Raw genomic sequence first — 27,500 nt, 5'->3', positions numbered from 1 at the left:
ACTTATGGAAGTGTGTATAAATGTACAACTACTCATATACACTTATGGAAGTGTGTATAAATGTACAACTACTCATCTACACTTATGGAAGTGTGTATGAATGTACAACTACTCATCTACACTTATGGAAGTGTGTATGAATGTACAACTACTTATCTACACTTATGGAAGTGTGTATGAATGTACAACTACTCATCTACACTTATGGAAGTGTGTATGAATGTACAACTACTCATCTACACTTATGGAAGTGTGTATAAATGTACAACTGCTCATATACACTTGCACTTTAATGGTGTCCAAAGTGCGGCCCGGGAGACATTTGTGCTCACTTTGGAGAAATACCTGTGTGAAGTTGACCCAAACGTGTTCCATGTGTTTGTGCTACAAACATGTTTTGTAAGTAGTAGTAGTAAATTATATTTATATAGCGCTTTTCTCTAGTGACTCAAAGCGCTTTACATAGTGAAACCCAATATCTAAGTTACATTTAAACCAGTGTGGGTGGCACTGGGAGCAGGTGGGTAAAGTATCTTGCCCAAGGACACAACGGCAGTGACTAGGATGGCGGAAGTGGGAATCGAACCTGCAACCCCCAAGTTGCCGGTACGGCCACTCTACCAACCGAGCTATACCGCCCCACTTTGTCTATTATATTTCTTAAAGGCCTACTGAAAGCCACTACTAGCGACCACGCAGTCTGATAGTTTATATATCAATGATGAAATATTAACATTGCAACACATGCCAATACGGCCTTTTTAGTTTACTAAATTACAATTTTAAATTTCGCGCGAAGTATCCTGTTGAAAATGTCGCGGTATGATGACGCGTGCGTGTGATGTCACGGATTGTAGCGGGCATTTTGTTCCAGCCCGATCCCAGCTATAAGTCGTCTGCTTTAACTGCATAATTACACAGTATTCTGGACATCTGTGTTGCTGAATCTGTTGCAATTTGTTCAATTAATAATGGAGACGTCAAAGAAGAAAGATGTAGGTGGGAAGCGGTGTATTGCGGCCGGCTGTAGCAACACAAACACAGCCAGTGTTTCTTTGTTTACATTCCCGAAGGTGAAGCTTTACTATGGAACAGAGCGGTCAAGCGAACATGGTTCTCCACCACATGTCAACCGGCAGGTTTCGGTGAGAAAATGGTGGTAATAAGTCGGCTGTTACCGTAGACATGAGCGGAGCTTGCGTTGTTCCTCGTGCACCTGTCAAAGAGGCAGCTGCGGACTCTCTTGCTTCCTCCGACCGGCCGCCCGCGAACGTGGGATGCTTCCACCGTGGAGGAGGGGGGGAAAAAAGCTCAGCCCGGCCCGACCGGCGGCCTTTGCTTCGCCTCGTCAAGAAACGTGGCTTCCCTCAGAGACACTGACGGTCGATTCTTTCATCCTCGCTCAAATTAATAGGGAAATCGTCGCTTTCTCTGTCCGAATCGCTCTGGCTACAGGTGGCCATGATTGTAAACAATGTTCCTCAGTTTATATGATGCATGTCATTTAATGTGGGCCTACCGAGGATGTCGTAGTGGTTTGTGCAGCCCTTTGAGACACTAGTGATTTAGGGCTATATAAGTAAACATTGATTGATTGATTGAATGTAAGATAAAAGCGAGCAGGCTGAAATCCTTATAATAGTACCCGATAACAAATAGCTGTGTGTTTAAATACATACATACACTTCTTTTACAGCCTTTTTTACCAAATTAAATAAATATTTAAATAGCCCCTCATTTTTATTTAATTTTTTCAAAACAACTTTATTTACACTCGCAATTTGACAATAATAGTCTGTTTGTCCTTGCTAATAACAATAAGACAATGTTTTGTCTTTGCTAATTTACAAATGATCTTTTTACAGCCTTCTTACAAAATTTTAAAAATATATAAAAAATATACCAAAGTAGCCCCTCTCTTATTATTTTTCAAAATAAAAGTTTGGGCACCCTCGGTTTATATGATGCATGTCATTTAATTGGATATAAAGAGAGCAGGCTGAAACTCTTATAAAAGTACCTAATAACAAATAGCTGTGTGTTTAAATACATACATATACTTCTTTTACAGCCTTTTTACCAAATTAAAACATATATAAAAATATATATTTAAATAACCCCTCTTTTTTTTTAAAAAACAACTTTATGTACACTCACAATATGACAATAACAGGCTGAAATGCTAATAATAATAATCAAAAACACTTAGCTTGGTCTTTAAATACACAGGTGAAAGTCACAAAAAGTGAATATTGTGCAAAAGTTAATGTCAGCAATTCAATTTCAAACGTAGAATGAATATTTGATATAAATTGACGTGCAAAATAAGGAATGTCAAAACTTTTTTTTTTTGGATATCATTTTGATGATCATGGCTTACATTTTTTGAAAACCTCCAATTTTGTAGGATTTTTAATTCAAGGTTTTCATAAACTCTGAGCCATAATCGTCAAAATGATTTCAAAATAAAGCTTGAACTATCTAGTGGAGGGGTCACCAACGCGGTGCCCGCGGGCGTTAGGTCGCCCGTAAGGACCAGATGAGTCGCCCGCTGGCCTGTTCTAAAAATAGCTCAAATAGCAGCACTTACCAGTGAGCTGCCTCTATTTTTTAAATTGTATTTATTTACTATCAAGCTGGTCTCGCTTTGCTCGACATTTTTAATTCTAAGAGAAACAAAACTCAAATAGAATTTGAAAATCCAAGAAAATATTTTAAAGACTTGGTCTTCACTTGTTTAAATAAATTCTTTTTTTTTTTTTTTTACTTTGCTTCTTAGAACTTTCAGAAAGGCAATTTTAGAGGAAAAATACAACCTTAAAAATTATTTTAGGATTTTTAAACACATATACCTTTTTACCTTTTAAATTCCTTCCTCTTTTTTCCTGACAATTTAAATCAATGTTCAAGTAAATATATATTTTTTTTTATGTAAAGAATGATAAATACATTTTAATTCTTCAATTTAGCTTCTATTTTTTTCAACAAAGAATATTTGTGAAATATTTCTTCCAACTTATTTTTATTCGAATAAAATAAAAAATTGTTCTGGCAAATCTAAAAAATCTGTAGAATCAAATTTAAATCTTAATTCGAAGTCTTTTGAATTTCTTTTAAGATTTTTGTTCTGGAAAATCTAGAAGAAATAATGATTTGTCTTTGTTAGAAACATAGCTTGGTCCAATTTGTTATATATTCTAACAAAGTGCAGATTGGATTTTAACCTATTTAAAACATGTCATCAAAATTCGAAAATTAATCTTAATCAGGAAAAACTACTAACGATGTTCCATAAATTATTTTTAAATTTTTTTCTAAAAGATTCGAATTAGCTAGTTTTTCTCTTCTTTTTTTCGGTTGAATTTCGAATTTTAAAGAGTCGAAATTGAAGATAAACTGTTTCAAAATGTAATTTTCCTTCTTTTCCTGTTTTCTCCTCTTTCAAACCGTTCAATTAAGTGTTTTTTTTTCAATAATTTATTCTCTACAAAAAACCTTCCGTAGAAGGAAAAAAAATGTCTGACGTAATGACAGACAGAAATACCCTTTTTTTGTTGTTGATATTTATCTGTTTCTATACCTTATTTATTGTGAGAAATCATTAAGATGATCAGTGTTTCCACAAAGATAAATATCATTAATTATTAATAATAACATAGAGTTAAAGGCAAATTGAGCAAATTGGCTATTTCTGGCAATTTATTTAAGTGTGTATCAAACTGGTAGCCCTTCGCATTAATCAGTGTCCAAAAAGTAGCTCTTGGTTTCAAAAAGGTTGGTGACCACTGATCTAGAGTTTCAAGTGGACATGAGCCCGTGTAAACAGACTTGCTGGAAGAACCAAACCTCTGCTAAAATATTGTCATTGTTTAGGTCGCGTACATGTTTTTAGTTAAAAAAAAGTTTGGACACCGCCAATCTGTATAGTGTCATTTAATTTAAAAAAATAAGATAAAATAGATGGATGGATTTATTTAAGTAAAATCTTTGTCCTTGGAAATGTAAACAATATTTTCACAGCCTTCTTATAAAACAACAAATGTATCAAAGTAGTTCTTTTAGAGTGAGAAAAGAGCCATTTGGACACAGATAAAAAAAAAAAAGTGCATTAATTTGAATAAAATGTTGCTATGTCTACTGTTGTTTGTCATCTTCTCATCACTACAACAACTGTGCTGTTGCAGCGGTCGGCAGATATTGTTTAAAAAAATGAATAATACAAAAAAAAGACAAAACAAAGAAATGATAAATCAAACAAATACAATTAACAAATAATAAAATCAATTAATAAGCTGTTATTTAATGCCATAGGATCAGTGCACGCATTTCTCCCACAGGCGATTGCATACTGATTTGGTCTGTAACGGCATGTCGGTGTGTGTGTGTGTGTGTGTGTGTGTGTGTGTGTTTGTGTGTGAGATTGCAAGGTGTCCCCTAGAAGGAGAGAGAGGAGTAGGAGGAGTCTCCGTGGCAAATACTGGATCACTCTCACTAAAAGTACTCCTTTCAATTTCAAAACTTTTTTTTTTTTACTACGTTTTACTTATTAAAATTCCGACTTTTATCATAATACTAAAGGTAGGCACTTTTCGGAGGGCCCAAGAAGGCAACAAATACAAGAATGTGTGTGTGTTCTTGTATTTCTACCCTTCTTGAGACATGAAGAAGGAAAGTGAAGTGAATTATATTTATATAGCGCTTTTCTCTAGTGACTCAAAGCGCTTTACATCGTGAAACCCAATATCAAAGTTACATTTAAAGCAGTGTGGGTGGCACTGGGAGCAGGTGGGTAAAGTGTCTTGCCCAAGGACACAACGGCAGTGACTAGGATGGCGGAAGCGGGAATCGAACCTGCAACCCTCAAGTGGCTGGCACGGCCACTCTAGCAACCGAGCTATGAAAGGTATCTTCCATATGAGGAGGTGTGAACAAGTGATGACATAAACCATGGTCCCAATAACATTGCATCTAAGAGAATGTCTCATTTGGTGGTGAAATCCATCAAAAATGACGGTGGTCCCAAAAAAAGGAGGGATATTTCACATTGACTGACTTTTAAAAGTGCTCCACTCTGGTCAACATATGAAATAACAAGTGTGTGCAAGAAATTGAAACGTGCCCCCTTTGGCCAACATTAATTAAAATAATAATAACGAAGTCTCGATCTACACGTGAATAAATTACCATATTAATTAGCCATGTGCTCATTGTTAGTGGCGTGAATACAGTAGCAATCAATTACCATACTAAGTTGTGTCCTGAGCAAGACACTTCACCCTTGCTCCTGATGGGTGCCGGTTAGCGCCTTGCATGGCAGCTCCCTCCATCAGTGTGTGAATGTGTGTGTGAATGGGTGAATGTGGAAGTAGTGTCTAAGCGCTTTGAGTACCTTGAAGGTAGAAAAGCGCTATACAAGTACAACCCATTTACTTATTTATTTAAAATAAATAGAGAGAGAGAGAGAGACTGTATTAATTTGAAGTAAATAATGAAAAAAAAAAAAAACAATTAGAGACAAAACAATTTAAAAAATACTGCAATCAGTCTTTTTCACACAATGTGTCAACTTTTTTCTCATAAAATTGGGAACAAATTTTCATATTTTGTGTTTCTGTGTCTGTAATATTGCAATATTTCCTCGTAAAATGATTACTTTTTTATGTAAAATTATGACTTTTTAATGCAAAGTGGTGACATTTGTGATATTAAATTCAGACTTTTATCAGAATATTGCCAAATTTGTTGTCATTTTTTGGGTAAAATTATGACTTTTGTCATAATTTTGCCAAGTAAAATTCCGATTGTTATTATAATATTGCCAGAATGTTAGTTTTCTTATAAAAATGTGACTTTTGTCGAGTAAAATTGCGGCTCTTTTCATAAAATTGGCAAAATGTTAAGCTTTTCTTGTAAATTTGCGACTGTTATTGAGTAAAATTCCAACTTTTATCATAATATTGCAGTTTTTTCTTATAAAATTTGGACTTGCACTTAGTAAAATTACGCCTTTTGTTACAATACTAACTTGTCCAGGGTGTACCCCGCCTTCCGCCCGATTGTAGCTGAGATAGGCGCCAGCGCCCCCCGCAACCCCAAAAGGGAATAAGCGGTAGAAAATGGATGGATGGAGGGTTACAATACTAGAGGTGGGCATTTTTCGGAGGTCTCAAGATGGTAACAAATACACAAATTAGTGTGCTTGTGTCGGTGTGCTTGTGTTCGTGTGTGTGTGTGTGTGTGTGTGTGTGTGTGTGTGTGTGTGTGTGTGTGTGTGTGTGTGTGTGTGTGTGTGTGTGTGTGTGTGCGTGCGTGCGTGTTAAACTCGAGAAGGGGCGGCCACAGAGTCTGAGGCTGGTGCCAGCTTAGTGTCCTAGAAATCAGCCATGACACTAAAGAGATTTCCTGTGACCTCCAACATTTCTAAAGATAAAGAAAGGAACATTTCCTACATCTTTGTCGTTAAAAATACAAAAAAAAAAAAAACTTTATTATTACGCCATAATAAGGCCTACTGAAATGAGATTTTCTTATTTAAACGGGGATAGCAGGTCCATTCTATGTGTCATACTTGATCATTTCGCTATATTGCCATATTTTTGCTGAAAGGATTTAGTAGAGAACATCGACGATAAAGTTTGCAACTTTTGGTCGCTAATAAAAAAGCCTTGCCTGTACCGGAAGTAGCAGACGATGTGTGCGTGATGTCATGAGTTGTAGGGATCCTCACGTCCTCACATTGTTTATAATGGGAGCCACCAGCAGTAAGAGCAATTCGGACAGAGAAAGCGACAATTTCCGCATTAATTTGAGCGAGGATGAAAGATTTGTGAATTAAGATATTGATAGTGAAGGAATAGAGAAAAAAAAAAATGTGACGGCTACGGGCGGCGGCAGTGTGAGCGTTTCAGATGTAATTAGACACATTTACTAGGATAATTCTGGAAGATCCCTTATCTGCTTATTGTTTTAATAGTGTTTCAGTGAGATTGTAAAGACATACATCGAGGTCGGATGGCTGCGGTGAACACGCAGTGTCTCAGAGAGCTGCCTTTTTTGACAGCTGCTGCAGAACGACGAATAATCCAATGATGTCTCCGGTAAGATATATAATCACAATTTCCCCACCCAAAAACATGCTGGTTGACGTAGAGAAAACATGTTCGCTTGACCGCTCTGCTTCAAAACAAACTAAGAAACACCGGCTGTTTCACGATGCTAAAGACAGCTGCAATCCACCGCTTTCCACCAACAGCATTATTCTTTATAGTCTCCATTATTAAATGAACAAATTGCAGAAGATTCAGCAACACAGATGTCCAAATTACTGTGTAATTATGCGATTAAAACAGACGACTTTTAGCCGCTAGTGGTGCAGCGCTAATATTTCCTGACAGTCCGTGACGTCACGCGCACGCGTCATCATTCCGCGACGTTTTCAACAAGAAACTCACGGGAAATTTAAAATTGTAATTTAGTAAACTAAACAGTCCGTATTGGCATGTGTTGCAATGTTAATATTTCATCATTGATATATAAACTATCAGACTGCGTGGTCGCTAGTAGTGGGTTTCAGTAGGCCTTTAAATAATAATCAATTTCATAAAAGCCCTGCGATGAGGTGGCGACTTGTCCAGGTTGTACACCGCCTTCTGCACGATTGTAGCTGAGATATGCACCAGCGCCCCCCGCAACCCCAAAAGGGAATAAGCGGCATAAAATGGATGGATGGATAATTTCAGAAATAAAATATTGATCTTCACTTTGCCTGCCATCTCTGCATCCTGTGGTCACGACCAGCACTACCTTGACATGTTCCAAAATATGCTACACTGGAACGTAACATTATTATCATCAGGGTTGTCCCCATCTAACGGATATTGAAGCCTGGAGTAATGACCGATATTGGTCTGATATGATATCAGCAGGAATCACACATATCGTTATTATCATTTTGTATTATGGGATGTTAGAAAAGGTTTGATCAAGTGAAGCTAAGTTAAAGTTAAAGTACCACTGATAGTCACACACACACTGTGACGCTTATCTGGCATTGTGGCTATGCGGTTGTGTTCTCTCGTTGATGCAGGCGGAATGGACACAGTGGGAAGGTAAGAAACGATGATTTATTTATATTATAAAACAGACTAGGAACAGAAAACACTTGCACAAAGGCCCTAGAGACAAAACCGACAGAACTAGCGTGGGAGCTAGGAATAACTGAAAGCGCTAGCATGTGAGCTAGGTAAACAAACACAGGAATAGCGTGGAAGCAAACACAAGCGGGGATAGCGACGTCACCTGTTGCATTGGACAGCAAATTAGACAGCGAGGACGAATGACAAAAAAGGGCAGGCTTAAATAGGGACGGAAATTAGGAGGCAGGTGCGGGTCAAAAACACAAGGCAGGTGACACTAATACGTATTAATGACAACAGAACAAAACAAGAAGTGCCACCAGGAACTAAGGAAGACAAAATAACAGAACAAAACCAGAATGTGCCATGATCCAAGTAGCGGATCATGACACACACGAGGTGTGGTGAAATTTGTCCTCTGCATTTGACCCATCACCCTTGTTCACCTCCTAGGAGGTGAGGGGAGCAGTGAGCAGCAGGGGGTGGCTGCGACCGGGAATCATTTTTGGTGATTTAACCCCCAATTCCAAGCCTTGATGCTGAGTGCCAACCAGGGATGTAACGGCTCCCATTTTTATAGTCTTTGGTACTACTCGGCCGGGGTTTGAACTCAGGGCGGCCACTCTAACCACTAGGCCACTGTAGAATTTGCATTAGTTTTTAATTTACTGTAGAGAAAAAAAAACCCTGCAATTTTACAGTGAAGTTAGTCAAAAAGACTAAAAATAAAATCTGGAATAGAATTAAGCGGTAGAAATGGATGGATGGAATGGACTCTGGCTGTCCTAATTGTTTTTCCACGACACCTTGTGGGCACAATAGTTGAATAATGCGGACACGTTTGTTACTGGATACTTTTTAATACGCTTTGGCCTTGGAAACTTTATTTACACTTTGTATGTGTAAATAATATACAACTATTTGTTTATATTGACAAATGTGCTCCTTTACACTGTTCAATTGTTACAAACCCCGTTTCCATTTGAGTTGGGAAATTGTGTTAGATGTAAATATAAACGGAATACAATGATTTGAAAATCATATTCAACCCATATTCAGTTGAATATGCTACAAAGATAACATATTTGATGTTCAAACTGATAAACATTATATTGTTTGCAAATAATCATTAACTTTAGAATTCGATGCCAACAACACGTGACAAAAAAGTTGGGAAAGGTGGCAATAAATACTGATAAAGTTGAGGAATACTCATCAAACACTTATTTGGAACATCCCACAGGTGTGCAGGCTAATTGGGAACAGGTGAATACCATGATTGGATATAAAAGCAGCTTCAATGCTCAGTCTTTCACAAGAAAGGATGGGACGAGGGTCACCAATTTGTAAGCAAATTGTCGAACAGTTTTAGAACAACATTTCTCAACGAGCTATTGCAAGGAATTTAGGGATTTTACCATCTACAGTCAGTGTAATCATCACAAGGTTTAGAGAATCTGGAGAAATCACTGCACGTAAGCGATGATATTACGGACCTTTGATCCCTCAGGCGGTACTGCATCAAAAACCGACACCAGTGTGTAAAGGATATCACCAAATGGGCTCAGGAACACTTCATAAAACCACTGTCAGTAACTACAGTTGGTCGCTTCCTCTGTAAGTGCAAGTTAAAACTCTACTATGCAAAGCCAAACCCATTTATCAACAACACCCAGAAACACAGCTGGCTTGGCTGGGCCTGAGCTCATCAAAGATGGACTGACTGAAAGTGGAAAAGTGTTTTGTGGTCTGACGAGTCCACATTTCAAATTATATTTGGAAACTGTGGACGTGATGTCCTCGGAAACAAAGAGGAAAATAACCATCCGGATTGTTATAGGCGCAAAGTTCGAAAGCTAGCATCTGTGATGGTATGGGGGTGTATTAGTGCCCAAGGCATTGGTAACTTACACATCTGTAAAGGCACCATTAATGCTGAATGGTCCATACAGGTTCTGGAGCAGCATATGTTGTCATCCAAGCAATGCTATCATGGACGCCCCTGCTTATTTCAGCCAACAATGCCAAGCCACGTGTTACAACAGCGTGGCTTCGTAGTAAAAGAGTGCGGGTACTTTCCTGGCCCGCCTGCAGTCCAGACATGTCTCCTATCGAAAATTTGTGGCGCATTATGAAGCGTAAAATACGACAGCGGAGACCCCGGACTGTTGAACGACTGAAGCTCTACATAAAACAAGAATGGGAAAGAATTCCACATTCAAAGCTTCAACAATTAGTTTCCTCAGTTCCCAAACGTTTATTGAGTGTTAAAAGAAAAGGTGATGTAACACAGTGGTGAACATGCCCTTTCCCAACTACTTTGGCACGTGTTGCAGCCATGAAACCCTAAGTTAATTATTATTTGCAAAAAAAAAATAAAGTTTATGAGTTTGAACATCAAATATCTTGTCTTTGTAGTGCATTTAATTGAATATGAGTTGAAAAGGATTTGCAAATCATTGTATTCTGTTTATATTTACATCTAACAAAATTTCCCAACTCATATGGAAACGAGGTTTGTATTAGGTACGTTTAGCCTGTTGTGCTATCGTCTGCTTAACTGTTGTGTAGCTGCCAGCTCCTGGTAGCCTGTAAGCTTGCATGTTTACCTTTCTCGCAAGCAAACAGGCTGCTCGTATCGGCGCAGATTTGACATGCAATCCCACATCTCAAAGCGATATCTAACATCAACACGGGATGGCAACATTTCTTCCTGAGGTACAGCAGAAGGAGAATGAAACCACCTTGGCTGCCTCACTCTCCTGGTCCGTCCGTCTGTCCGTCCACGAGCGCCCTCAGTAAGCTGACACTGCGCATTTACACGTTAGCTGCTTTGGCCTCTAATAGGATGAGGGCGACTTATCTTGTCATTTGATAAAAGCCAGCAGCTCCACGACCCCGCTGAGGTCCCTCAGACTACTTGTGCAAGGGATAGATGACCACCGGCGGGACCCCCGAGATGCGTGGTGACAAAATAGCGAAGGGGATAACGGCGGTTATCTTCTTGTCACTTAGAGACCTTAAAGACCCACTACTACCGACCACGCAGTCTGATAGTTTATATATCAATGATGAAATACTAACATTGCAACACATGCCAATACAGCCTTTTTAGTTTACTAAATTACAATTTTAAATTTCCCGTGGAGTTTCTTGTTGAAAACGTCGCGGAATGACGACGCGTATGACGACGCGTGCGCGTGGCGTCTCGGGTTGTAGCGGACATATTAGCCCAGCACCACACACGGCTGAAAGTAGTCTCTTTTCATCGCATAATTACACAGTGATTTTGACATCTGTGTTGCTGAATCTTTTGCAATTTGTTCAATTAATAATGGAGACGTCAAAGAAGAATGTTGTTGGTGGAAAGCGGTGGGTTGCAGCTGCCTTTAGCACCGAAACACAGCCGGTGTTTCTTTGTTTGTTGTGAAGCTTTAACACAGAGCGGTCATGCGAACATGTTTCTCTACGTCAACCAGCAAGTTTTTGGATAGGAAAATTGTGATATTAAGTCGTCTCTTACCGGAGACTTCAGTGGATTATGGGACCTCCTCCTGCAGCTCAAAAAGGCAGCTGTGATCTTGGCTCCTCGGCTTCTCTCAGAGACACTGGCGTTCACCGCAGCCATCTGACTTTCAGGTATGACTTTACAATCTCACCAAAACACTATTAAAACAATAAGCAGATAAGGGATCTTCCAGAATTATCCTAGTAAATATGTCTAATTACATCTGAAACGCCGCCTGGAGCCGTCGCCTTTTCTTTTTTTTCTAGTACTTCACTCTAAACGTCCTCATCCACGAATCTTTCATCCTCGCTGAAAGTAATGGGGAAATTGTCGCTTTCTCGGTCCGAATAGCTGTAGCTACTGCTGGCTATGATTGTAAACAATGTGAGGATGTGAGGAGCCCTACAACCCGTGACGTCACGCGCACATCGTCTGCTACTTCCGGTAAAGGCAAGGCTAGTTTATTAGCGACCAAAAGTTGCGAACTTTATCGTCGATGTTCTCTACTCCATCCTTTCAGCAAAAATATGGCAATATCGCGAAATGATCATGTATGACACATAGAATGGACCTGCTATCCTCGTTTAAATAACAAAATCTCATTTCAGAAGGACCTTAAGGCACAGGTGTCAAACTCAAGCCCCACTTCATTTTATTTGGCCTGGAAATTAGAGTTATTCGATAATATCGGCCTGACGATATTATTGGCAGATAAATGCTTTAAAATGTAATTTAGGAAATTATCGATATCGATTTAAAAAAAAAATAAATGTATGCCTTTTTAAAACGCCGCTGTGTACACGGACTTAGGGAGAAGTACCGAGCGCCAATAAACCTTAAAGGCACTGCCTTTGTGTGCCGGCCCAATCACTTGATATATGCAGCTTTTTTGTCTCTCATGGACACACACCTGTTGTGAACTTTGGACTAGCGACGGCAAATACATCAAGGCCGCGGAACAGAGACACACTATGGCAGGGGTAGGGAAAAGAGCCAGATGTGGCTCTTTTGATGACTGCATCTGAGCTGGCATTGCTTAACACGATAAGTAATGAATAATTCCACTTGTAATCACAGTGTTAAAAATAATGTTCAAAATGTAAAACATTCTCATGCATTTTTAATCCCTCCATCCGTTTCTATCGCACCTGTTCAAGAAGTAGCATTAATGGTAAGAAGTATTTTATTTGTTATTGGTTAGTGTGGGGCTTGCCCTCCTGGGGGTTCTTCAGACCACCAAGCACCGACATGAGAGCCTGTTTCAGGGTTACATTATTGTTTTATTTTTCAATAAGTCCCTCAGTTGCTTTCCAGCAATTGTATTATTCTCTTTCGTTTTCGCTCGTGCTCTGGCTCCAGCTCCAACCCCGTCTCTCCTCCTGGCTGCTACTTATAACAGAGCGACAGGTGATTAGATAACAAGGCCCAGGTGGGCCATCTATGCACATGTCGCTGATTTAGAGGCCGGTCCTGGCACACCCCAGTTCACTGCAGGCCCACAGGCCACACCCCCTCCACAGTTAGCTTCAGAATAACAATGTTATTACAAAGAATAAAAGACCTATTATACTCTAGAAATGTTGGTCTTACTTAATAATGCACGTGTTTAGTTGTGTTCAGTGTTGAAAAAATATTATATGGCTCTTACGGAAATACATTTTAAAATATTTGGCTTTTTGGCTCTCTCATCCAAAAAGGTTCCCGACCCCTGCACTATGGGCTTATACACACAGACACACACATCCACAAAAAAAAATATATGCCACACATACACCCTCCTGTCCCCCAATCCAACTTCCTCGACGCTAATCCCGTAGGGGTGATTAATGGATGGTCAGCGCCTGAGAGCTGCGGCCTACCACCATGACCTTGAACTACCTTCCCTCTGTTGCTAGATATCTCGAGATGTATGTTGTAATATGTTTATGTGCTTTGCTATGGAGATTTCTTCGCATTCCGAACTGGGCCCCCTTAGGAGCCCATTCTGGATTGTTTTTTTTTACTCATCCTTCCCCAGCGTTTACCTTTTTCCCATCTTTTACGTGGCGCCTTGTGGCGACCTATCAGCGTTCTTGTTCTGTAACCCTGTACACTGTTTGTTTGTCTAATCTTGAACAGGTTTGTGCTAAAAACAAAGTTTTGTTGTACTTGTTGCAATGACAATAAATACCTACCTACCTACCTACACAAGTGAATGCATCGCATACTTGGTCAACAGCCATACTGGTCACACTGAGGGTGGCCATATAAACAACTTTAACACTGTTACAAATATGTTTGAAGCCACACCAAACAAGAATGACAAACACATTTTGGGAGAACATCCGCACCGTAACACAACATAAACACAACAGAACAAATACCCTGAACCCCTTGCAGCACTAACTATTCCGGAATGCTACAATATACACCCCACCTCTACCTCCTCCCTGAGTGAGCATTTCCCAAAGTCCAAGCTGCTGTTTTGAGGAATGTTAAAAAAAATAATGCACTTTGTGACTTCAATAATAAATATGGCAGTGCCATGTTGGCATTTTTTTTCCATAACTTGAGTTGATTTATTTTGGAAAACCTTGTTACAGCGGGGAATCACATCAAAATTAAACATGATAATGTGTTCATTCCACAATTGTAAATATCGGTATCGGTTGATATCGGAATCTGTAATTAAGAGTTGGACATTATCAGAATATCGGATATCGGCAAAAAAGCCATTATCGGACATCTCTACTGGAAATATGCTTCAATAAAGTACTGTAACTTTTCTTACTAAATGTATTATTTCTCTCTATTTTGGGAGAAAAAAAATATATGTACTCCATGTCATCGCAAAGGATGTTAACTTAAATATTGTCTAATTGTGCAAAAATGTATGATCAAACATTCAAACCATTTTTTAAATCGAAAACATACTAATAATGATTTCAAAGCAAGTTATACAGCAAATTGTGCAATGTCAAAGTAGCAATAGATTTCACGGTCAAATTGTGAAATTTACTGGGATATTTACAGCATTTTTCTCTAAATGGAAAAAAAACAGTACTTTTTTTTACTGTGATAAACTGTGGTGCCATTTTGGCATTTACAGTAATACACCCAAAAATATACACTTGTTGCCTTTTGGTAAAAAAAAAAAAAAATACTGTAAAATTATTTTTTTGTAATTTACAGTAAAAAAAATAATAATTACAACATTACTGTAGAATTTACATTATTATTTTTTTACTGTTAATAAAAAAATAATAATGTAAATTCTACAGTAATGTTGTTTTTTACCATAAAAACAATATTACAGTTTTTCCATTAACAGTAATATACACTACATTTTCAGGTGAAATTATTGCAACTTACCATATTTTTCTTTACATCTTAGTTGAAAAAAATCTACTAATAAATTGCATTAAAACATGATGTATTAATAGTATTCACTGTTAGAATCGGCCCTCTGGGTCCAAACATAAAACCACTTTGACACCTCTATTGGTAGAGTGGCTGTGCCAGCAACTTGAGCGTTCCGGGTTCGATCTCCACTTCCACCATCCTAGTCACTGCTGTTGTGTTCTTGGGCAAGACACTTTACCCACCTGCTCCCAGTGCCACCCACACTGCTTTAAATGTAACTTAAATATTGGATTTTGCTATGTAAAGCGCTTTGAGTCACTAGAGAAAAGCGCTATATAAATATAATTCACTTCAGTTAAGGGAAATTATAAACTCACTGACTGAAACCTACCTGTTTTTTTGTTTTTTTTTAACACCAAAACTCACAAATTAATTCTTACTTCCTTTTTTTTTTTAACTGCTAGCACTGGAACGTCACATATATTGTTATAATTGTTTATTTTTCATTATTTATTGTTTTATTATTATATATTTTACAAATGTTTATTGTAAAAAATCTAAATAAGGAGGTCCTCTCCTTGAGATTGTAAAAACTGTAAAAAAACTAACAAAAACAAAAAAAACGACATACATTTAGTAGGAAAAAGCTAAAAAAATAGACATTTGTAAAAGGTTAGCACAAGGACCAAAGAACATGTCACATTTTGGTGAGAATCCGGATAAAGGGGACTAACTAATACACATATTTACGCCACATCAACACAAGCAAAACTATCCATTTCTTGCACATTTATTTGTGACTGTGAATCTGGTACTTTTTTTTTCCTGTGCCGACTCACACCCAGTTGTTTTTTTTTTTTTTGAAGAACACTTCGTCATTTGTCGATCACTGCAGCAGCACAGAGAGCGGACTCAACCTAACTACCTCGGAGTAACGTTGCAATTGTCAAGGTCAACCGACATAAGTAAAGTTTTGTCCAAAAATGCACTAGCTTGATGCTAATATACATTGGCGTCGCTATTGACATGCTATTTATAATCCATCCATCCATCCATCAATTTTCTACATTGTTCCTTTTGGGATCAAAGGGGGTGCTGGAGCCTATCTCAGCTGCATTTGGGCGGAAGGCGGAGTACACCCTGGACAAGTCGCCACCTCATTGCTATTGATTAGCATTAGCTATTTTACATTTGAAACACCTTCAAATGTGTTTATGAAAACTACAACTAAGATGCACGGCACAATTGAACAGCTGCTGCGTAATAAGTACAATACTTAGTGTTAAGACTTTTTAGGGTGCAACTAAAGACTAGATTCAGCAAAAACTGAACAGACTAGAAAACACAACATAAATGAATTAATTTCCACTGTATTATTAAGATAAATTCATATTTATAAACACACAAAAGTACAAAAAAGTGGTATCATTTTTGTACCAATACCTGGAATTGCATATCATAACATTATTTTATTTTTTTCACAATACTACGACTTTTTCTTAAGGGAAAATCTACACATCAGATTTTTTGTTTAAAAAGTGTTCTTTAATTGTCTCTTAAGCAGTTTCAAGTCTTGAAGTTGAACATGTTTTAGAGTCTTTGTTTCAATCACAATGATTTGCTTTTAGTGCTTGGAGTAAATGTGTAACTACTAGAGATGCGCGGATAGGCAATTATATCATCCGCAACCGCATCACCAAAGTCGTCATCCACCCACTGTCCACCCGAACCTACATTTTATCGAAAACGCAACCGCCCGCCACCCGCCCGTTGAAATACATCAGAGGTCGGCCACCTTCACCACTCAAAGAGCTGTTTAAACCCGTTTCACAGAGTAAAAAAGAAGACAATGGGAGCCGCTAACGTCCTCGCGTATATCCAATGGTGTTCATCCTGATGACAAGAATAAGGGCGTACTGTGAAGCCATTGCCTTTGACACCTTCAACAACATGTACAAACCAATTGTTAATCCAGCAACATGTTGTATGAAGCTTCCGCTATCATACGTACAAGACTGCAAGGCATACTGGGTGATGCAGAGTACACTGATGGTTGTGATATAAACAATTTACATTCTTACTAATATGCGCCACACTGTGAAGCCACACCAAACAAGAATGACAAACGCATTTCGGGAGAACATCCTCACAGTAACACAACATAAACGCAACACAACAAATACCCAGAATCCTTTGCATCCGTGATACAGCCTGAATATATTTTACACCACCGTGCCCCCAACCCCGCCTACCTTACTGATGCACGGGGGGCGGGGTTTGCTGCTCGCGGGGTGTATAAAATAGTCAGGAATTGTCATGGATGCAAAGGATTCTGGGTATTAGTTGTGTTGCGTTTATGTTGTGTTACTGTGAGGATGTTCTCCCGAAATGTGTTTGTCATTCTTGTTTGGTGTGGCTTCACAGCGTGGCGCATATTACTAAGAGTGTTAAAATTGTTTATATCATAACCATTAGTGTACTCTGTGTCACCCAGTATGCCTTGCAGTCGTGTGCGTGTGTCTGCGGAAGCCACACACCACATGTTGCTGGATTGACAAGCAGATCGTACATGCTGTAGAAGGCGACATAGCCAATGACTTCTTAACGCGCCCTAACACTTATTAACTGGGTGACTGCCGGCAGTCATTCTAGAGAATGAATGCGTCTCCTATTGTCTTCCTCGCTTTGTGATACGGGTCCTAAATGGTTCTTTGAATGGTAAAGGATACCGATCCCTGAAGCATGTATATCTAATATTTCCGAATGGTTCGACCCCGACCCGCCCGAATCTAATTAAAATCTATTTTTTCGTCATGTCACCCGCCCGACCCGCGGGTTATCCGCGGACGAGACCGCAAACCGCGCATCTCTAGTAACTAAACATGAAAAGTGCATGTTAAGAGTGCACATTAGAACGAACTAAAAAACAAAAACAAAGGTTATGAATTGAAAATGAGGCAGTAGCCAATAAAGTGAGAGTAAAATGTCGGGAGTGTGGTAATAAATAAGGTGTCCATTCCCTCCATCATAATTGTCATGCAATCCCAAAGAAAGAAGCTGTGTGGTGTTATTATTATTATTATTATTGTTAGTTGGATTTAACTGCGTGACCTAATTTCAGGACTAGAGCAGGTTGTGGGCTAAACATACAGTTCTTAGGAGGATTGTGGCCAGCAAAGGGACTAATCTACACAACTCCTTAACCCACTGATCTAATGGAGGGCAAGAACACTACAAGTCCAAACCACCACACGTTACAAAAAACATGATAATAATAATTATTATTATTATGATGATGGACGGGAGTAAGAAAAAAGAAGCCATTAACCCTTTGGGGACTTTCCAGTCTGATTACCTTCAAAGCCAAATATTTGTCAAACTATTTGCTTGCCTAACAGAATTGCTATTGCGACATCCAATGGACACAGTCAGAACAAAAGTTACTTTCATTTAAAAATGCATCCCAATTAAACTGTGGAGATTAATCCTGACTTTCTCATTTTGATACTTACCTTCCTTCCTGGCTGGCTGGAAGAAATCACACCACTCCAGTGCTTGATTTCAGTTCCTTGTCCTAAAAAAGGTTTCAACTCGGTTTAGAAGAGTAATAATAATCAGTGGACATACAGTGGGGCAAAAAAGTATTTAGTCAGCCAGCGATTGTGCAAGTTCTCCCACTTAAAATGATGACAGAGGTCTGTAATGTTCATCATAGGTACACTTCAACTGTGAGAGACAGAATGTGGGAAAAAAAATCCAGGAATTCACATTGAGGGAATTTTAAAGAATTTATTTGTAAATTATGGTGGAAAATAAGTATTTGGTCAACCATTTAAAGCTCTCACTGATGGAAGGAGGTTTTGGCTCAAAATCTCACGATACATGGCCCCATTCATTCTTTCCTTAACAGAAAAACAGCCCCAAAGCATGATGTTTCCACCCCCATGCTTCACAGTAGGTTTGGTGTTCTTGGGATGCAACTCAGTATTCTTCTTCCTCCAAACACGACGAGTTGAGTTTATACCAAAATGGATACATGGATGATACAGCAGAGGATTGGGAGAATGTCATGTGGTCAGATGAAACCAAAATATAACTTTTTGGTATAAACTCAACTGGTCGTGTTTGGAGGAAGAAGAATACTGAGTTGCATCCCAAGAACACCACACCTACTGTAAAGCATGGGTGTGGAAACATCAATTTTGGGGGTTTTTTTCCAGCTAAGTGGACAGGATGATTGATCTGTGTTAAGGAAAGAATGAATGGGGCCATGTATCGTGAGATTTTGAGCCAAAACCTCCTATCAGTGAGAGCTTTGAATGGTTGACCAAATACTTGTTTTCCACCATAATTTACAAATAAATTATTTAAAATTCCTACAATGTGAATTCCTGGATTTTTTTTTTCACATTCTGTCTCTCACAGTTGAAGTGTACCTATGATGAAAATTATATACCTCTGTCATCATTTTAAGTGGGAGAACTTGCACAATCGGTGGCTGACTAAATACTTTTTAGCCCCACTGTAGGTAATATGTATTTTGACCTTTCAACTTTGGGCCGCAGTTCTCCCTTCCTGAACATCCTCTTTAGCGTGAAGGCGCCTGCAGGGACCGTCACGTGGTTCCTGCGTAAGAACGGAAGAGGCAAGCCATTAGTTGAGTTTAGGACGGCGGCGGAGGTGAAAAGGTTTTATTGGCATGCTTGACTTAGCGCTCATTAGGCAGCTTGTCGTGGGTCCAAGTGAAGCAGAAAGCCCACCTTGGGAGGCACTAGATCCAGCACTAACATATGGCCAGTGGGATCATGGCTGTGGACACCAAGACCACCGCCAGCAATCCTTCACGCAAATCGTTTATCATTTTTTTACATGTGCTGCAAATCCTTGCTGGGGAAATTGCTGCTCATCCTATTACGCACGTGGAGGGGGAAAAAACAGATTGAACGAATGCTAAAAGGCGGTTGGCCGAGTGGGAAGGAAGCACGAGGGATCAAGCCTCAATTTGGGTTTGTGTCTCGCGGGACGGAGACAAACATGGAGCTTACGCAGATTTACAGCTCTTCCATGTGCTCATCCTGTGTGACAACAATCCTGGAAACCATTTTCAAGCTTTCATTACACACGACACGACCGATTATTGACATGTTCACATTTGTGACTTTGAACCTCTAGGACACACCATTACAATGCCTAAAGAAGGATTCAGGTTAGACACAAATCCTATAATCGATGGGACTGCCGTGACCAAAGAAAGCTACAATGTCAAACGATATATCAAAGACTTGAACGCCTCACCATAACACAAACCTGGGCAAAATACGGCCCGCATTAAGATTTTCAATCCGGCCCACCGGACATTTTTTAGACATTTAACATGAAAAGTGTATTTGCGATTATTGTTAAGATCCGCTGCCCAGACCATATTATGATTTAGATTTTTGAGTGTTTTTGTTGGTTTTGGACTCCTTCGGTTCCTGTTTGTGCACCTCTCAGTTGGTTTCCATGGTTACTCATTATTTTCACCTGCTGCCTGCACCTGTTTAGTGATTACAGTCATTATTTAAGCCTGCCTTCTCCAGTCAGTCAGTCTTGCTTCCTAATTTGTTTTCATATAACAAGTAACAACTTGTTTTCCTGCTCGCTTCCACGCTAGGCCCTTTTGTTTTTTAGCTCCCATGCTAGCTCTTTTAGTTTTGTCAAAGTCTGTTTTATTGCTTAAATAAATAATTTCCTTAGCTCGGTTGGTAGAGTGGCCGTGCTAGCAACTTGAGGGTTGCAGGTTCGATTCCCGCTTCCGCCATCCTAGTCACTGCCGTTGTGTCCTTGGGCAAGACACTTTACCCACCTGCTCCCAGTGCCACCCACACTGGTTTGAATGTAACTTAGATATTGGGTTTCACTATGTAAAGCGCTTTGAGTCACTAGAGAAAAAGCGCTATATAAATATTATTCACTTCACTTCACTACTTGCACGCTGTGTCCGAAGCCCGTCTGCATCCCAGGGAGAACGAATCCGCCGCATGACCATGCGACCAGGTCGTTACAATTATGATGTGCATGTCATGATCGGTGGTCTGGATTATGTTTTTGTTAGTTTTGGACTCTTTTAGCTCCTGTTTGTGCTCCTTTGTTTGTGACCATTATTTAAGCATGTCTTTGCCAGTCAGTTGTGCTGGCATCATTCTGTCAAGGCGAGGTTTTCGCAGTTTAGTGCAAGGTTTGTTCTCCCGGGAAGCAATCAGACTATTCCGGACAAGGCGTGAAGGTAGGACCATATTTATTTCCTAAAACTCAGAAGGGTACAAAAAAACAGAAAACAACCCGAAAGCAAGCATGTCTATCGCACGCGGAAGCTAAGGCAAAAACTTAAGACATGAAACTACAGACATGAAACAACGAACCAAACTATGGCATGGAGCAACTCGCATAACTGTGGACTCAGACATGGAACGAGCAGCATGAATTAAGTAATGATGCCAGCACGACTGACTGGCAAAGACAGGCTTAAATAATGGTCTTCTTGATTAGAGCAGGTGCGTGTCCCGAACACCAGAGGCAGGTGAAACCAATAAATCGCAATGGTAACTAAACAAACAAGGGAGCGCAAACAGGAACTAAAAGAGTCCAAAACCAACGAAAACATAATCCAGACCACCGATCATGATAGTGCAGTACTGGTTTTAAATGAGCGTAAGTCTTGAACTATACAAAGTATGTTTGTATTTCAATGGTTGAATCTGCACTTTTGAGTGTTGTATGAGTTAGTACCGTAATCTAGGTCAGTGTTTTTCAACCACTGTGCTTTGAGATACAGTCTGGTGTGCCGTGGGAGATGATCTAGGTTCACCTATTTGGGTTGAAAACATTTTTTCCAAACCGGTAATTGTAGTCTGCAAAAGATGTGTTGTTGTTTAGTGCCGATGCAGTCTAGAGCTCGGCAGAGTAACCGTGTAATACTCTTCCATATCAGTAGGTGGCAGCAGGTAGCTAATTGCTTTGTAGATGTCGGAAACAGCGGTAGGCAGGGTGCAGGTAAAAAGGTGTCTAATGCTTACACCAAAAATAAATAAATGGTAAGTGCCCCTAAGAAAATACATTGAAGCTTAAGGGAGGCTATGCAGAACCAAACAAACTGAACTGGCTAGAAAGTCAACAAAAACAGAATGCTGGACGACAGCAAAGACTTACTGTGGAGCAAAGACGGCGTCCACAATGTACATCCGAACATGACAATTAACAATGTCCACACAATGAAGGATAAAAACAACTGAAATATTCATGATTGGTAGAACAAAGTAGATGCGAGAAATATTGCTTCAAGGAAGACATGAAACTGCTACAGAAAAATAGCAAACACAGAAAAAGCCACTAAAATAGGAGCGCAAGACAAGAAGTAAAACACTACACACAGGAAAACAGCCAAAAAGTCCAAATAAGTCAGAGTGTGATATGACAGGTGGTGACAGTACACCTACTTTGAGACAAGAGCTATAGTGATGCATGCCTGGTTATGCTTTAAAGTCATATCCAACAATTGCCACAACGACTTTTTACTGTCAACTGAGTTTCTTCTTTTAGTGATTTCTGCTGGTGGTGTGCTCCACATTTTTTCAATGCAGAAAAAGTGCCTTGGCTCAAAAAAGGTTGAAAAACTTTGATGTAGGTGACAGCAGCTCAGACCAGGAACGAAGCAGAGTGTATTTTCAGAGCAGCCAGCCCCAATCACATGTGTCAGGGAACAGATGCGGAGTCACATTTTTACAACACATTTCTGCATAAAAGTTACAATACATCAAATTGTAAGTGTTTATTACATTCATATGTTGTTGTTTGTTACATTTTTGTTGTGTTTTGCTTGATCGTAAAAGATACACAACTACGGAGGAGTTGGTCTGAGAAGGAAAAGATGTTCATATGTTGTTAATATTCAGTGTTTTATTGTTCATAGTTAATAGTCGTCATCATGACGAATGTACACACACATACTGTACATATCAAAAAAACAATATTGTTATGGATTATGTATCTATTTACAGCTGAAATTACTTCCCATTACATATGTCCCTTTAAAAAATATATTTTTGGGGATATGTGTGCATGTTTTGTGTTTTTGCCATTAAAACAGGTTTTTAAAAATGTTCATAAAAACCTTTATGGCAACAGCTGGACATGAAGTGGATATATAGATACTTCAGCGTTGAAAGTTAAACATTTATATATATATATATATATATATATATACATATATATATATATATATATATATATATATCGTATGCGTTATTTTTACACTTTGACTGAAACCCTTTTGGGTCCCTGGGATCTTTAACACACACCGATGAGGGGATACAATATATATTGTACTGGTTTATTAATGACAGCTATTAAATTAGCCCCCGCATGCTTTGATTTTTCAGCGTACAGCCATTGAAGGAAAATGTTTGGACACCCCTGGTGTACGTTAAAGCTCAAAACTAGACTACAAAATAGATTTTACCCAAGAGTCAAACAGGCGCTGAGTTAGCACAATGTGTCAGCATGTCACATGAGGACATGACACATGTCACATGTTCTCATGTATAGCTCGGTTGGTAGAGCGGCCGTGCCAGCAACTTGAGGGTTGCAGGTTCGAGCCCCGCTTAAACCATCCTAGTCACTGCCGTTGTGTCCTTGGGCAAGACACTTTCCCCACCTGCTCCCAGTGCCACCCACACTGGTTTATATGTAACTTAGATATTGGGTTTCACTATGTAAAAGCGCTTTGAGTCACTAGAGAAAAAGCGCTATATACTGTAAATACAATTCACTTCACTTCACGTGTCTTCTGATTATTTTTGGACTATAATGTGCAATAATGTTATATGTGTATATATATGAATATGTATGCATATGTGCATGTGTGTGGATATATACATATATGTAGATACATATATTTTTTTATATTTTACTATTTATATTACTAAATGATGGTGTAAGCACCTTAGGAGATCTGATCAAATTTTGTTGTTCTTTGAACCTGTTCACTGTAAAAATGGCAATAAAACTATTGTATTCTAAAATCGGCGGCCTGAATTCTTGGAATGGAACGACAGAAGGCGAACAAGTTAAAATGCTACAATGACAAAACTTTAAGTCCAGAGAATAATAGATCTAACAATAGAACGCTACACATGTCAAATAACAGATTGAAGACAAAACATTTTAAATTCTAAAAGGTGAAAACAGATGGAATGATAAAACAATGAGAAGGACAAATAAGTCAATCTAAATTGCTTGAAGGGTCGGACGCTGAAATCGCTTTAAGAAAAAGATGACCGAACGCTAAAGTGATACAACAATGGCTAAAAGGCAAGGCATACAAAAACAATACAATAATAAATACAGTGGAAAAACTATTCATAACAGGAACATAAATACTTATTACTCCAGTCAATAAAGATCTACAAATGAAGAGGATATTTTTATGATACATATTATATAGTGTAATACTGAATGGTTGGTGGTATCCAGTTCTTTAAGACAAGAACTATGGAGAACTACCATGAATTGATTAACGTGGACCCCGAATTAAACAAGTTGAAAAACTTATTCGGGTGTTACCATTTAGTGGTCAATTGTACGGAATATGTACTGAACTGTGCAATCTACTAATAAAAGTATCAATCAATCAAAGAACAAACGCTCCAATGGGTCAACTATACGGGCTAGTGTGTGTGTCTGTGTGTGTGTGTGTGTGTGTGTGTGCATCATTACAGGACTGTTATCCACCTGGAATGTTTTATATTCCACAATGTTCATCAGAAAATAGCTGATCAACATGTGGTGTGGGATATCCACCTCCATGTCCGCATCCAAACCTGACGCTCTCAGAAGTCTTCAAGGCGTCTGTTGCTCCAGTTTGTCCCTCAGTTTGTGGAAAGTGGGTCTCCTGCGAGGCTCCTTGTCCCAGCAAATGGTCATGAGGGCGTACACAGCGGGGGGGCAGTCGCTCGGAGCCTCCATGCGGTGGCCGCCCTCCACTCGCTCTTTCACCTCCTGCAAAGACTGGGCCACAAGAAGGGAAGAAGATACGTGGCTATTAAATCATTTCTCTTCCAGATCAAAGTGCTCCTCCTCATCTTGGAGAATTGAAGTATAGTTGGTGGAGTTCTCTGGTCACCCCAGATTCTATGTTCTCTCTCACTGTAGGAAGTAAATATTCATATCAATAATATCACTATTAGCCCAACACAAGCAATAAACCCAAATATGCTTATTTTTGATACCATTAACCCCATCACAATACTCAATACTAAATTATTAGACACAATTAAGATTTTGTTTTGCACGTTAAGAATTAGTTACTCCCCAAGAACCCCTGTGTGTGGTGAAACATGGACGCAAGGTCAAATAAAGTATATAAATGGTAAAAAAAAAAGTAAATAAAAGTTAAAAGAAGTAAATAAAAGACAAAACCAGGTAAATAGAAGGAAAAAGAAGGTAAATTAAAGGTAAACAATAAATAAAAGACAAAAGAAGATAAATCAAAGGTAAAAAAAAGTAAATAGACCGTAAAAGCTAAATAAAATATAAAAGAAGGAACTTAGAAGGTAAAATTAGAGGGTAAGAAAAAGGTTAAAAAAAGATAAGACGGTAAAATAAAATGTAAAATTATATAAAAGAAATAAAATGTAAAGGAAGATAAATAGAAGGTACAAAATGGTAAACAGAAGGTAATTATAAGGTAAGAGAAGTTATATAGAAGGTGAAAGAATGTAAATGAAGGTAAATACAAGGCAAAATAAGGAATATGGAAGGAAAAATAAGTTGAAGGTACAAAAAAGGACTATAGAAAGTAAAAAGAAAAAAAATGTACATAGAAGGTAAAAGAAGGTCAATAAAAGGTAAAATAAGATAAACAGATTAAAAAGATAAATAAAAGGTAAAATAAGGTAAACAAAGATAAATAGAAGGTAAAAAAGGTAATACTTTCAAATAAAATGTAAAATTAGATAAAAGCTAAAATATAAATACAATGTAAAAGAAGCTTAATAGAAGGTATAAAAAGGCAAAGAGAAGGTAAATAAAAGGTAAGAGACGTTATATAGAAGGTAAAAGAATATAAATGAAAGGTAAATTAAGGTAAATAGAAGTAAAAATAAGGAATATAGGAGGAAAAATAAGGTAAATAAAAGGTAAAAGAAGAAAAACAAAAGATTTAAATATGTAAATGTGAATAAAAGGAAAAATAAGTTAAGTAGAAAGTAAAAAAGGAATATAGAAGGTAAAAAAAACCAAATAGCAGGTCAACTAAAGTTAAAATAAGGTATAAAAGGTAAATAGAAGGTAAGTAATAGGTAGAATAAGATAAATAAAAGGGTAAAAAAGGAATATAGACGGTAAAACAAGACAAAAGATGGGCAAAAATGTTAGTTAATGAAGGATGTGACAAGCACAAAAATATTAGCTTATTTCAACTATTTTCCTTAAAATACGCAATAAGGCTATGAAGTGTGTTTATCCAATTAGTAGATTAATGGCTAGATTAGTGGATGACTAAAACATTGGAAAGCTGCAGCCTCACAACAAGATGGCTGTGAGAGGATCTTGGACCAATAAAAAAGGAACTTTTCTGACACAGCTCCTCAAATTAAACGCTCTGACAGCACATACCATCTTTGGGTAGGGCTGGCGACCATAAGAGAAGATCTCCCAAAGGAGGACGCCATAACTCCAAACGTCTGACTTGGTGGAGAACTTCTGCGGTATGGGGACAAAGTCAAAACATTAGGTACGCTTGCACGATGACATGAGAGCCGACACAAAGGAAATACTTCTGACTGATGGGCTATACGTATTTAGTCAGCCACCGATTGTGCAAGTTCTCCCACTTAAAATGATGACAGAGGTCTGTAATTTTCATCATAGGTACACTTTAACTGTGAGAGACAGAATGTAAAAAAAAAAAAAAAAAATCTAGGAATTCACAATGTAGGAATTTTAAAGAATTTTTGGGTAAATTATGGTGGAAAATAAGTATTTGGTCAATAACAAAAATTCAACACAATACTTTGTAATATAACCTTTGTTGGCAATAACAGAGGTCAAACGATTACTATAGGTCTTTACCAGGCTTGCACAAACAGTACTTGGTAGTTTGGTCCATTCCTGTATGCAGATCTTCTCGAGAGCAGTGATGTTTTGTGGCTGTCGCCGAGCAACACAGACTTTCAACTCCCTCCACAGATTTTCTATGGGGTTGAGGTCTGGAGACTGGTTAGGCCACTCCAGGACTTTCAAATGCTTCTAACGGAGCGAGCGGTGTGTTTGGGATCATTGTCATGCTGGAAGATCCAGCCACGTCTCATCTTCAAAGCTCTCACTGATGGAAGGAGGTTTCAGCTCAAAATCTCACGATACATGGCCCCATTCATTCTTTCCTTAACACGGATCAGTCGTCCTGTCCCCTTAGCAGAAAAACAGCCCCAAAGCATGATGTTTCTACCCCCATGCTTCACAGTAGGCATGGTGTTCTT

The 27,500-nt window shown here is 38.6% G+C and overlaps 2 protein-coding genes across 3 annotated transcripts in view; both read right to left on the bottom strand.

Annotated features, from left to right (window-relative positions):
- The window catches only part of rx1 (retinal homeobox gene 1), a 66,170-nt gene extending 45,797 nt beyond the window's left edge, over nucleotides 1-20,373 (bottom strand). The window contains exons 1-2 of the mRNA XM_061883171.1: nucleotides 19,531-20,373; nucleotides 18,498-18,559 (exon numbers count right to left, since the gene is read on the bottom strand). The gene's annotated coding sequence lies outside the window, so the exon portion shown is untranslated. The remainder of the gene's footprint in view (nucleotides 1-18,497; nucleotides 18,560-19,530) is intronic.
- Nucleotides 20,374-22,753: 2,380 nt separating this feature from the next.
- matk (megakaryocyte-associated tyrosine kinase) overlaps nucleotides 22,754-27,500 on the bottom strand; it is a 32,480-nt gene continuing 27,733 nt past the window's right edge. For both annotated transcript variants that reach the window (XM_061883168.1, XM_061883169.1), the window contains exons 12-13: nucleotides 26,638-26,724; nucleotides 22,754-25,029 (exon numbers count right to left, since the gene is read on the bottom strand). In XM_061883168.1, the coding sequence (XP_061739152.1) occupies nucleotides 24,862-25,029; nucleotides 26,638-26,724 (255 nt within the window). In that variant the 3' untranslated portion in view covers nucleotides 22,754-24,861. The remainder of the gene's footprint in view (nucleotides 25,030-26,637; nucleotides 26,725-27,500) is intronic.

This window comes from Nerophis ophidion, linkage group LG22 (assembly GCF_033978795.1).
Source record: "Nerophis ophidion isolate RoL-2023_Sa linkage group LG22, RoL_Noph_v1.0, whole genome shotgun sequence".
NCBI classification, from domain to species: Eukaryota; Metazoa; Chordata; class Actinopteri; order Syngnathiformes; family Syngnathidae; genus Nerophis; species Nerophis ophidion.
This window is presented reverse-complemented; position numbering and strand designations above follow the sequence as displayed.